General features: G+C 39.0%; 1 protein-coding gene across 1 annotated transcript in view; it reads left to right on the top strand.

The window, feature by feature from the left end:
• Positions 1-1,055: 1,055 nt before the first annotated feature.
• Positions 1,056-11,782, top strand: part of F13B (coagulation factor XIII B chain) — a 35,762-nt gene continuing 25,035 nt past the window's right edge. Inside the window, exons 1-5 of the mRNA XM_045298173.1 lie at positions 1,056-1,275; positions 5,746-5,946; positions 9,931-10,116; positions 10,956-11,132; positions 11,526-11,702. Of these exons, the coding sequence (XP_045154108.1) occupies positions 1,167-1,275; positions 5,746-5,946; positions 9,931-10,116; positions 10,956-11,132; positions 11,526-11,702 (850 nt within the window). The 5' untranslated portion in view covers positions 1,056-1,166. The remainder of the gene's footprint in view (positions 1,276-5,745; positions 5,947-9,930; positions 10,117-10,955; positions 11,133-11,525; positions 11,703-11,782) is intronic.

Genomic DNA, 11,782 nt, shown 5'->3' with positions numbered 1-11,782 from the left:
CACACACACACACACACACACACACACACGGTTCGAGTGAAACAGTTTTTGTGAAAACATTCATTGCGGCCAGAGAGAACCTTCCCAGCAACCCCACCAGATGCACTAACTCAGAGCAAGGCGCTTGATGCTCACCTAGTGGGGAAAACGTGTACTCTGACAGCTCCTCTCCAACCAGCACAATTCCTGTTTTGGGGGGTACTTCCTTGTACTGTATGATTCCATTTATGTAGTATGGAAAAAACTGCTCAACATATGCTATATGATTCTATTTATATAGTGTACCAAAATTATCTATTATATTTAAAATATTTAAATACCTATGATATTTAAAATAGTATATGACATGGGGGGAGTGGTAAAAGTGGTGATTGGAAGGAAATGTCTGGTGTGCTAGTGTGTTTTGTTTCCTGTTTGGACCAGTTTCTCAAGAAGTGCTCCCTTTCTGAGAATCCATTGTTCTTTGCATTCATGGTATCGAGCATTTCCATTTTAATCAGAAGTTCCAAAATTGAGATAAAAATAACTTCTGTTATTTTTCAGTTTACATCAAAGTCCATTAAAATGTAAGCTCTACGAGGCAAGGGATTTTAATCTGTTCCTTCACTGCTGTATCGTGTAAACCAACAGGGGGAGAACATGGCTGGATATACTGGACTCTCAGACACCTTTTTACAAACGAATGATAATGTAGTACAGTGCCTGTCTCCTGGCAGATGACAGGTGCTACGTGTTAGATATACTACTGCTGTTACTAGTATTATTCTGTCAATGCTGGAAATGATTAAGATCATTTTTCTTTTTAAGCAGTGAAACCTGGACAGATCACCATGTGTTATCCCATGTGCCTATGTTCATTTCTTCACTTGCTCAGTGGAAGTAAAGAAATCGATGGACACAAGTGAACTTTACTCCATGGGCCTTCAGTTGGGAGTGAAAGCTGGGAATTACCCTGTTTTTGATGGTCTGGGTTAATTATTTATGCTATGGTGTTCTTATCAGTTATAATGTTCCTATTGAACTTGTCGTGAAAAGTAGCGTCAGCTATTATAGTTACTATTTCAGCATTGTTTGAAAATATTTTTAAATTTAAAGCTCATTACAAAGGAAGTTACATAGGTTTTGTGGATAATTAACTTTTTTGCAAGGGAAGCATTGTGTACTCAATGAGGAGGTGCTTTAGATTGTTAAATTTTTTAACACCACTGAAGATGGAATCCAAAGAGTTGGCTTTAATTATCATATTAATCATCTCAGGAGAACTTCATGCTGAAGGTAAGGTTAATTCTTAAATTTTTTTTCTCTGAAAATAACATGGAATGTCTAGCATTCTTGGAAATAATGTAATTTTAAAATTGTATTTCCCAATTTTATACAAAGTTCTTCCCAGTACACTTTCTTTTAATATTTAAGTAGAATTTTTCCTTTGGGCAAAAGAATAAACTGTTCTTTTGTTAGCATAAATTTGAAACACAAAAACTCAAATCTTTGTACTTCCAGGTTTAGGAGCGTAGGGCCCAGAATCTAAATACCTTAAAGAGTTTTGAAGTTAACAATAGAGATATTTAGGAGTATCATTTCAACCTTAATTCTAATTTCATGCTAGAATTCATTTATAACCTTGAATAAATTTGAATAGCTTTGTCTGTTCATAAGGGGAGTTTCATGTAGAGAATTTGAAAAAGAAAAGATATCCCAACATTTTTTTGACTCTTGACATGTTGATTTTGGTGCCAATTCAGTCTGAAGCGATTAAGGAGCAATCAGTAAGGGATCAGACAAAGTCGTTTTTTGCGCATGAAAAGGGACTTGTTTAATACTTACTTTGGGAGAGCATATGTAAACCAGGACCCTCTGGGAACCCAAACCTTGCCATTCACTAGGCATCTGTATAGGCAGGCTGCACCCCGCATGTACCAGGAGTGGAATGCGACTGGGGTGAGAATGACAAGTGGGCAATGGAGGCGAGCTGTCGGCGTGGGTTGCTGAGGAGCGGCGGCCAGTGCTGTTAGACACAAGGGTTGTGAAGGCAGGTGGGGCATTACTCATGTTTAAGAATGAACACACGGAGTAGGAAACCACAGCAAGAAGATTTTTCTAATATAGACACCTTAGGGAATTTATTGAAAGAAAATATCTTATAAGTGATGATTGAGCTTTTGTTGATTGGACTACCACAACACTTCTACAAATGTCTGTTTAAGTCTGTGTTGATTTTTACCGGAATAGTTAACTGCCTTTGGTTTTATTTTTCTCTCCAAATAGAGAAGCAACAGATATTTGTACAATCATCTACTGTGTATACCAGAATGACATTCCAGTAGTCTAGCTAATATTCTAGTTAGCTAATCCTTTATCATCTGGGTGCGGGATGAGGGTGGGGGTGGGGGAGGGGGATAGTGAGTTGCTTAAGGACAGAACCATGCTTATTCTTTTGTTTTCCCTGGTCCCTCTGGGGTCCTCAGAAGCAAGAATTCAGTGAATCAGACTCTTTTTCATTTCGTGCTATGCAATCATCACTAGTTTATGAAAAGTCTCAGGCTTGCTTTATTTATACATTTTTTCTCTTTTTATCCCTGATCCGCATTCACTTTCTGACCCCACCACCAAAATGATACCTATTACAATGTAAATGTTTGATATTTTCTTAATATGTAACTCCTTTGAGAAACACAGGAGCTCTGGCGGTACAGTGGTTACGGGTTGGGCTGCGATCTGCATGGTCTACAGTTTGGAAGCACCAATGCCAGGGAAAGGCTGGGAGGCTCTCTATTCTCATGAACAGTTACAATCTAGGAAATCCCCAGGGGGTGAGTGGGGGTCACTATGCTTCAGCATTGACTCAGTGGCAGTGAGTGTGCTTTGGGTTGGTTGAAAAACACATGTGCGTGTTTTTGCGTCACATTAATGGGATCTTGCTATAGATTTCATCTTCCTATTTTATTTTACTCAATATTATTTATTTCCATGTTGCTGAATGCATTTTGTTGTTATTAAATCCTGCATAGTATGTCGTATATTTTACTTGTTAACTCTCCAAATGATAGACCTGTTAACCACCCAAACACACTTACTGTCTTTTAGTTAATTCAGACTCACAGGGGACCCCCTAAAACAGGGTAGACCTGCCCCCTAACCAGTCTAGTGCTGTATATCTTTACAGAAGCTGAATGTCTGTCTTTCCTCCATGGAACAGCTGGTGGGTCCTTGGGCTGACATTGTGTTTTAACCCTTGGGCTGGCAGGGCTCCTTATGGACCTGTTAGTTACTTCTAATTCTCTCTTAACTACACATTTCCTCTGAAGTGAATATTGCTAGACCTTATCTGCTCTGGGACATTTTATTTGATAAGCGCTGATTAAAGGAGTGTGAGGTCAATATCTGTACTTAGTGTCTGCATGTGCTGCCAAATTATGTTTCCAGCTTGCTGTCTTTCTTTGTATTGTTGTACCAGTGGGGCTGCTACCTGAAATGATGCGATTTGAGCCCATAAAATTGTGCCTCAGGACAGAGTCCTTGCATCGCTTCTGAAAAAGCGGCCACTGAAAACCCTACGGAGCACAGTTCTGCTAAGATCAACGGGTTGCTATGGGTCAGAATCAAACCCAAACCAAGACTCACGACCATCACGTTGATTGTGACTCACAGCAATCCTACAGGACACATGAGAACCGCCCCTGTGGATTTCTGAGATTGTGAGTCTTTGTGGGAGTAGAAAGCTGCCTCTTTCTCCCATAGAGCTGCTGATCATGCATGGAACCCACTGTGCCACCAGAGCTCCTTCAGCATCTACTTACTTAGGGGATGGAAAAGAGTGATCAGAATCTCGAGGGATTACTTTGCACATTTTTTTTGGGGGGGGGGGTCTTTCTTTTCCCTCTACCCTTCCCCTCCACTAGACTCTGCTAGTATTGTTAGGTTACTTACCATGCCAGCAGGGGTTGGCACTATGATTACCTTATATGTCTCTTGTGACAATAAAACCGACAGCAATGATCCAAGGCATTGACTCCAAGCATCCTTCCTCCCGACACAACACCTAGAGATGGTTCAAATGTCTTTCTTTAAGCCATTTCATAATTTTAAGGTCTTCTATTCAAGGGCAGATATTCTTAAGTAAATGTTTTAATTGAGGGTAATATAGGAAAATGCAAAGATAATGATGTCTGTAAATTATTAGATATTTTTTACATTAATGAGATCAAGATATAGAATATTGGTAGTACCTTAGAAGCCTCTTAGGTTTCTCCCCTCACACTACTCCGTGGTTAATTATCCTGATTCCTATTGCCATGCAGTTTGTTGTCCTCTTTTATGTAAATTCATGCAATATATATTCATGTGTGTCTGGTTTCTCTTATTAGTATTATGCTGTAAGACACATTATTCACCTTATTTCTGTGTCATCCTGCTGTAGGCATATTCTAATGTGATTTGTCTACCCGTCATTGGATTGTTTCCGTATGAATTGTGCAGCAGTTTTCATATTTTGTGGGTGTTTTTAATGCTTTCCTGTTGGATGATGTGGCATGCACATGTCCAGTTTAAATAAATCGTGTCAGCCCATTTTCTCTTACATGAGTGTCCCAATTTCTATTTCCACGTAACAGTAGTATCAGAGGTCCAATTTCCACATATTTTCTAATTAGTGATGCAGGCTGCCATTTTCATTTCACTCGTTCTAGTTGATATGCTTTATTATCTCCTAATGGTGTGAATCTGCATTTCTTTGAAAACGAATAGTTTTTATTAGCTTTCTGCCATGTGCATATTCTGCTTTGGAAAGTGTTTGCTCAAATGTTTTTTTCCTTTCTTTCTATTAAAACATTTTAATTGTCTGTCTTAGAAGCTCTGGTGGCATAATGCTCCACTGTTAACCAAAAGGTCAGTGGTTCGAACACAGCAGGTACTCCAGCTGTGACCATCTGCTTCCATAAGGGTGTACAGCCTGGCACACTCACTCTGTCTGATAGGCTCACTATGAAGCGGACTTGACTCGATGGCAATGGTTTTTGTTTGTCTTTGGAGTTAAATATTAATGTGTAGAAGCCTTTTTCTTTCAAAATCCTGGAGTTAGGTATCTTATGCGAGTGTGATCCGCTGTAGAACTATTCAGTTAAACACAGTGGTCACTCACCACTTGTAGCTGTTGAATATTTGTCATGTGGCTTATCCAAATTGAGATATGCTGTAAGTGTAAATACAAGCTGCATTTCAAAAACTTTGAAAGAAAATAATTTGAATCCATTGGGTTAAAAATGTATTATTAAAGTGAACATTATCTGCTACGTCTTGGTTTTTATAAATTACATTTAAAATTATGTAAGTGGCTCACATTCCATATTATATGAGGGAGGCTTCAAAAAGTCCATGGAAAAATTCTATTATTTTTAAATTCAATTTTCTCATAAATGAAGCCCTGTCCTATTTCTACTGGACAGGGGTTTTTTACGGAATCAAGGAAAGCCTATCTGAGGAAGTTGCCTCTTTTTACCCTATCAACTACGGGGGCATCTGGCAGATTAATTCTGACTGAAAAGAAAAATAATACTAGGATTGTCACACCTTAAATGAATGAATTATCAATTGCACAAACACACACGACAGCAGGCAGGTGATGGAATTAGGCCCTAGATTGTCTGCAAACATGTTTCATCTCAAGACACAGTGTTATCTCACTGCAGTATGAGTTCTAGGGTTTGAGGTGTCTTTTTCAATTTTCAGCCTTCTATTTGCTTATTTCAGAGAAACCCTGTGATCTTCCCACTATGGAGAATGGAAGAATTGCCCTCTTTTACTATACTTTTAAAAGTTACTACTTTCCAATGGGCATCGCCAAAAAACTGCCCTTCTTCTGCTTGGCTGGCTATACGACTGAAGCTGGGAAACAAGAAGGACAGAGCACATGTACAGCAGAAGGCTGGTCTCCGGAACCCAAGTGCTTCAGTAAGTCAGCCAAATGGGTGCACACAATGTCCTCAATACGCTAATCATTCAGTTCATAAAAATCAGGGCCTACCGGCTATCAAAAAGTATAGCGTCTGGGGTCTTAAAGGATTGAAGGTAATCAAGCGGCCATCAAGCTCAGAAGCAACAAAACCCACATGGAAGAAGCACACCAGCCTATGCAACCACGAGGTGTCGAAGAGATCAGGTATAAGGCATCATCAGAACAAAAAATCTTACCATAGTGAATGAATGGGGGAGTGCGGAGTGGAGATCCAAAGCCCGTTAGTAGGCCACTGGAGATCCCCTCGCAGAGGGGTCTCGGGGAGGAGATGAGCAGTCAGGGTGCGATGTAACAACGATGAAAAATACAACTTTCCTCTAGTTCCTAAATGTTTCCTCCCCGCTCCCACTAACATGACTCGAATTCGACCTTGCAAGTCTGGCTAGACCAGAGGATGTACACTGATACAAATAGGAACTGGAAATACAGGGAATCCAGGGCGGATGAGCCCTACAGGACCAGTAGTGTGAGTGGCGAAACAGGGAGGGTAAAGGGAGAGTGGGTAGGAAAGAGGGAACCGATTACAAGGAACTAACTATATGTGACCTCCTCCCTGGGGGACAGACAACCAAAAAGTGGGTGAAGGGAAACGTCGGACAGGGCAAGATATGACAAAATACCAATTTATAACCTATCAAGGGCTCATGAGGGAGGGGGGAGTGGGGAGGGAGGGGAAAAATGAGGACCTAATGTCGGGGGTTTACGTGGAGAGAAAATGTTTTGAGAATGATGTACAAATGCGCTTTACACAATTGATGTGTGTATGGATTGTGATGAGTTGTATGAGCCCCTAATAAAATGTTTAAAAAAAAATCAGGGCCTAATAACAGATGGAACATGGTTGAACTTTTGCATAGATAAGAGCAAAATTAAGGTTACACTCTCTTTCTACAAAATGAAGGCATATTTTGCAATTTTATAAATAATGACTCCACATGAAGATTTCATTTTTATTTTTGCTTAAAAATGACCTGTGATCTTTGTGTTTCATAAAAGCCCACAAAGAGAAAAAGGGTAACTACTTAAACTGTTACTGCTCACATTTCAAGAAACAGAGATTCAATTGAGCTACATTAAGTTAAGTGCTCTTGTATGGAGAATTGTGCATAGGAAGTCAGAAAAATATGTAAGATATTGGCATCAAACAGGGCAAGATTGTCTTTCTAATGTTTTATAGTTGGTAAGGCACAACTCTTCTTTGAGTACCTACTTCTCGTAAAGTGCATGAAAAATATGGTTTTTTCCCTTAACATTTTCGAGAAGGGGATATGATTGATTCATCTCATCTTTCCATGTCAGATTATACCATGGTCCTACTACATTCTCTTGTTCAGAGTAAGGGCTACGGTTAAGTCAATTTCGTCCAGAAGAGATTGCTGTGTGAGTCAGTCTGGGTACACTAGAGAAACAAATCCATAGAAACTCACATGTGTATAAGAGAGAGTTTTATATAAAGGGTAATTATACATTAAGAAAGCATCTCAACCTAACCCAGTTCAAGCCCATAAGTCCTATATTAGCCCACACATCCGAAACCAATCTATAAAGTCCTCTACACACTCACAAAACACATGCAATGACTACTGAATGCAGGGCCATCACAGGCCAGTGGGTAGAAAGTCTTTGGATCCAGTATAAGCATCTCAGTTCTGACAGGGCCCTCTACATGGTTTCTCCAGCTTCAGAGATCTGGTTTCATCAGCACAGGTCCATATGGCTACTCCAGCTCAGGACACTAGAGTAGTTCCATGTGTCTTGTCAGCTGCAATGTATCCCAGGGAGGAAGCAGAGAGCCTCTCCTGCCTCCAAGAATGAAAATCCAGATTTCCCAGAATTCTCAGGAGTAAGCCATGCCCACACAGAGGCATCATTGTCTATGATCTGATTGACAGACTAGACTCCACCCTGTCACTCATAATCCTCTCAAATTGACACCAGATTATGTGACTACCACACTGTGACTGATATATTTAGCAAACATATTATTTAGATCATTATCTATTCCATGATTTGTGGATGGCATAAAAATGATATTGCATGTTTAGTATTAACATAAATCATATATTAACTCCAATAAATAAATCTCATTCATTACTACAGTCTAAAAATACATTAATCACTTTAGGCTTATTACCTCTTTCAACGTGGACCAAAAGGCAATGACTTAGGAGCAAAAAGAGGATAACTCAAGTTTAGCAGTGGAGTGGAAAGGTTTCTGTAAGCCTCTAAGTTGGATTGCTTGCATATGAATCCAGCTTGGCCACTGAAATGTGACTTAAACTTTTTGAACTTAAGTTTTTATCTATAAAGTAGAATCAGTACTTCTGCATGAATGAGAAAATTGTTATGGAGTTCATGTTACAAAGTACATAGAATTGGTTAATAATAACCTTTAAAAAAAGTGTTTTATTTTTAACCTTTTGGAACACCCATGATGGGACCTATAAAAATACCAAGGTCCTGCACAATGGTAAGATTGTTTTATTATTTCATACATAAATTCAGCAATTATTTATCAAAAAGTAGTTCTATACACTTACAGGTTTTGAATAACCTGTGTGAACTTTAGGCATGGTCTCCATGTTCTGGCTTCTCAGACTTACTGTGAAACTAGGTGATTCCAAAGTACACGAGGGAAAGGCAAAACACATCAACACCAGAGTTCCAGTTCAAACAAGTATGGGTTTACTCCAAACAAAAGCATGCTTAAAAAGCCTCTGTGATCAGTGGATGGCTACAGACAACTTCTCTCGGCAGATACTTGTCTTAGTTTTGGTATGGCGCCTTTAAAAACAGATCCAAACAAACAGTGGCTTCCAAAGAGATGGATTCAGTCAGTTAGATTCAAAGCAGAGAGGGCAGCTCAGAAGATATGGTGGCAGCTTTGCATGAAGTTGAGGGAGTTAGTCTTGATAGATTTTCTCAAAGGACACAGAGTGATCACAGGAACTTATCCCAGGGGCTTATTATGATGAAGTTTTAAGAAAATTAAAAATTGTATTAATGAGAAAAAAGACAGGAAAGTTGTGCCGAGAATTTTTTTCCCCATCACAACAATTTTCCTAGCTCACTCTTGCAGGGTCTCAAGAGCTGTCCTTGGAGTATTTCCTTGGGAACCACCCTACAGCACTGATTTTACCTCTAATTTTATTCCCCAAACGCAGGGGACATTTTTAAAGGGAACATGACCTGAGTCCCTCAAGAAAGCCGACTGTGTTTCAACCTTTGCATTCTTTGAGAGAAAGTTCAGAGAGACACCTTCAAAAGCCTATACATTTAGATGGAGGTTTGGATAAGAAACAATAATGGCAATCCTGACATTTTTAATAATTGGTTCTATGATTTATTCATAATACTACTTTTTGGCTTACTCTAGTAGTTGCAGAGAGACAGATTGTCTACAGTTCGCACAGTAAGATAAAATGTCTGCAATTATCTTAGGAGCTATAAAGTTGGTATGTGTTTTAGTATTGAATGTTTAAAGGTATCACAGTGGACTTAATATGAGGAAGTACTGTACATCCAAAAGGAATTACTTAGTTTTCTATTAATGACAATTGATTAGAGGAAGCGCTCTGGCTATATTTCCTAAGGCTGCATAAATGCTGTTGCACACTGGACCCCTGTGGCTCAGAACTGACGCCAACAACAACAACACGTGCTAGAAGTGGCAGCAATGACAGGTGACATTTGTAAATGGAATGAAAACCAGTATCATCTGAACCCATTGTCAAGAAAGATAGACGCAGGATATGTCCCAAGTTATTTATTAAAGCAAGGAATTGAGGAGTGAAGGTTATTTTTTAAGCTTTCAAATTTTAATTAAAAGTAAGATTATACCCTTCATTTTAAAAACTTAGTAGAAAGTAAATTTCCTTATTGAGGTTTATATATATATATATTCTCTCTCTCTCTCTCAGAAAAATGCACCAGGCCTGACGTGGAAAATGGTTATGTCTCCGATATAAAGTTATTGTACAAAATTCAAGAGAATATGCTCTATAACTGTGCTTCAGGATACAAAACCATGGGAGGGAAGGAGGAAGAAGTTGTTCAATGTCTCTCCAGTGGATGGTCTTCTCAACCAAGCTGTAGAAAGGAACATGGTATGTGCTTAAGAATCATTTCTAAAATTGAAGATGATGGTTTGTGAGGCTCATAATTTCTTCTTATTTTTAGGCATTAAAATAATGTAGACATATTTTTCACTATGTCTACAAAAGCAAGATGTTGGTATTATGTGGTTACTCTCAAATCCTAGGCATTTTCCTTGATCCATTTGTCCTCAGCCCGCACACCATACCTACCCCAGCCACTTTCACCTTGTGTTAATAAATAAATAAAATCAATGAATCTTAATGTACCTGTTTCTTGGAGCATAGATAGATTATTATTATCTGCATGTAAGAAGAACTTGAGATCCTGCGCACTCTTATTTTATAAACCAGTATCGTTGGTAGGTGCCTTCGAGTCGGTTCCGCATCACGGAGGACTCAAGTGACAAAATAGAACCCTGCTCAGAGGCCAAGTGTGTCATCCTCGCACCACCAAGACTCCTCAAACCAAGGCTAGATGTGCTTAAGAGAGTGGAATAATGTTGACACATAAACTTTTAGTATGTTTGCAAATTATTTACATTGTACAAATCCATAGGTGGTAAGTAATAAAACAAAAATCACTGCATAAGCCTTTATTAGAACTGTGGCCTTTTGTCAAGTACAGTCACCCAGAATGTTTCGCGTAGAAACGTGGAGAAGTGAAGCTGCCAGGCACAGAGCAAAAAGGCGGGAAGAGAGTGACCAGGCAAGCCCTGTCTGCTTGCAGTGATGCTGAGGATTTATTCTGCTGTGCTGAAGGTTCCACAGAAACGCATTTTGAGATTCCTGTTTTGCTGTCCTGGGTTTAGTGGTAAGTTTGCCAACTAAATAACGTGTCATTTTTTCAGAAACATGTTTGGCCCCTGAATTATCTCATGGAAATTATTCCACAACACAGAAAACGTTCAACGTGAACGATAAAGTGCAATACGAATGTGCTCCTGGCTTCTACACAACTGGAGGGAGGAAGACGGAGGAGGCAGAGTGCCACACCTATGGGTGGTCTCTCACGCCCGCATGTACCAGTAGGTGCTGCTTCTGAATGCAACCCACCTTCCCTTTGAGGTCTGCCTCTCACACCAACGTGTTAAGCAGTTGCCACGCTCATTATGTTCCAGGTTTCAGATATATTGTTTTCCTTCTGGTTTTAATGATGGTTTATCGTAGCCTTTCCCCATACAAAGTCCTTATGTAAGAAAATGCTGCTTCAGTTCACACAGTGAAATTAAAATAAGCCTGTTATGTTTAGTAAGTATTTATAGCCAGATACATGATTAATTCATATTTTCTTATTTAACACAGATTGTGTACATCTTATTGATTTTGTTCCATATAGAGCATGAAAGTGGAAAGTGACTTTTACTCTAGCAGGGAACATTAAAGCATCCTGTTCTTTTTATTTATTTCTTAATTTTCAGAATTAAAGTGCTCTTCCTTAAGGTTAATTGAAAATGGTTATTTTCATCCTGTAAAGCAAACCTATGAAGAAGGAGATGTGGTTCAGTTCTTTTGTCATGAAAATTATTATCTAAGTGGATCTGATTTAATTCAGTGCTATAATTTTGGTTGGTACCCAGCATCTCCTGTATGTGAAGGTAACTTAAATTTATTTTATTTTTATTTTTTAAAATTATTTTATTGGGGGCTTGTACAACTCTTATCACAATTCATGCAT

The sequence above is a fragment of the Echinops telfairi genome, unplaced genomic scaffold (assembly GCF_000313985.2).
Source record: "Echinops telfairi isolate 266 unplaced genomic scaffold, ASM31398v2 ScPeMD7_7424;HRSCAF=8462, whole genome shotgun sequence".
Classification (NCBI taxonomy): Eukaryota; Metazoa; Chordata; class Mammalia; order Afrosoricida; family Tenrecidae; genus Echinops; species Echinops telfairi.
The sequence above is the reverse complement of the archived record's forward strand: the minus strand, read 5'-3'. Positions and strand labels throughout refer to the sequence as shown.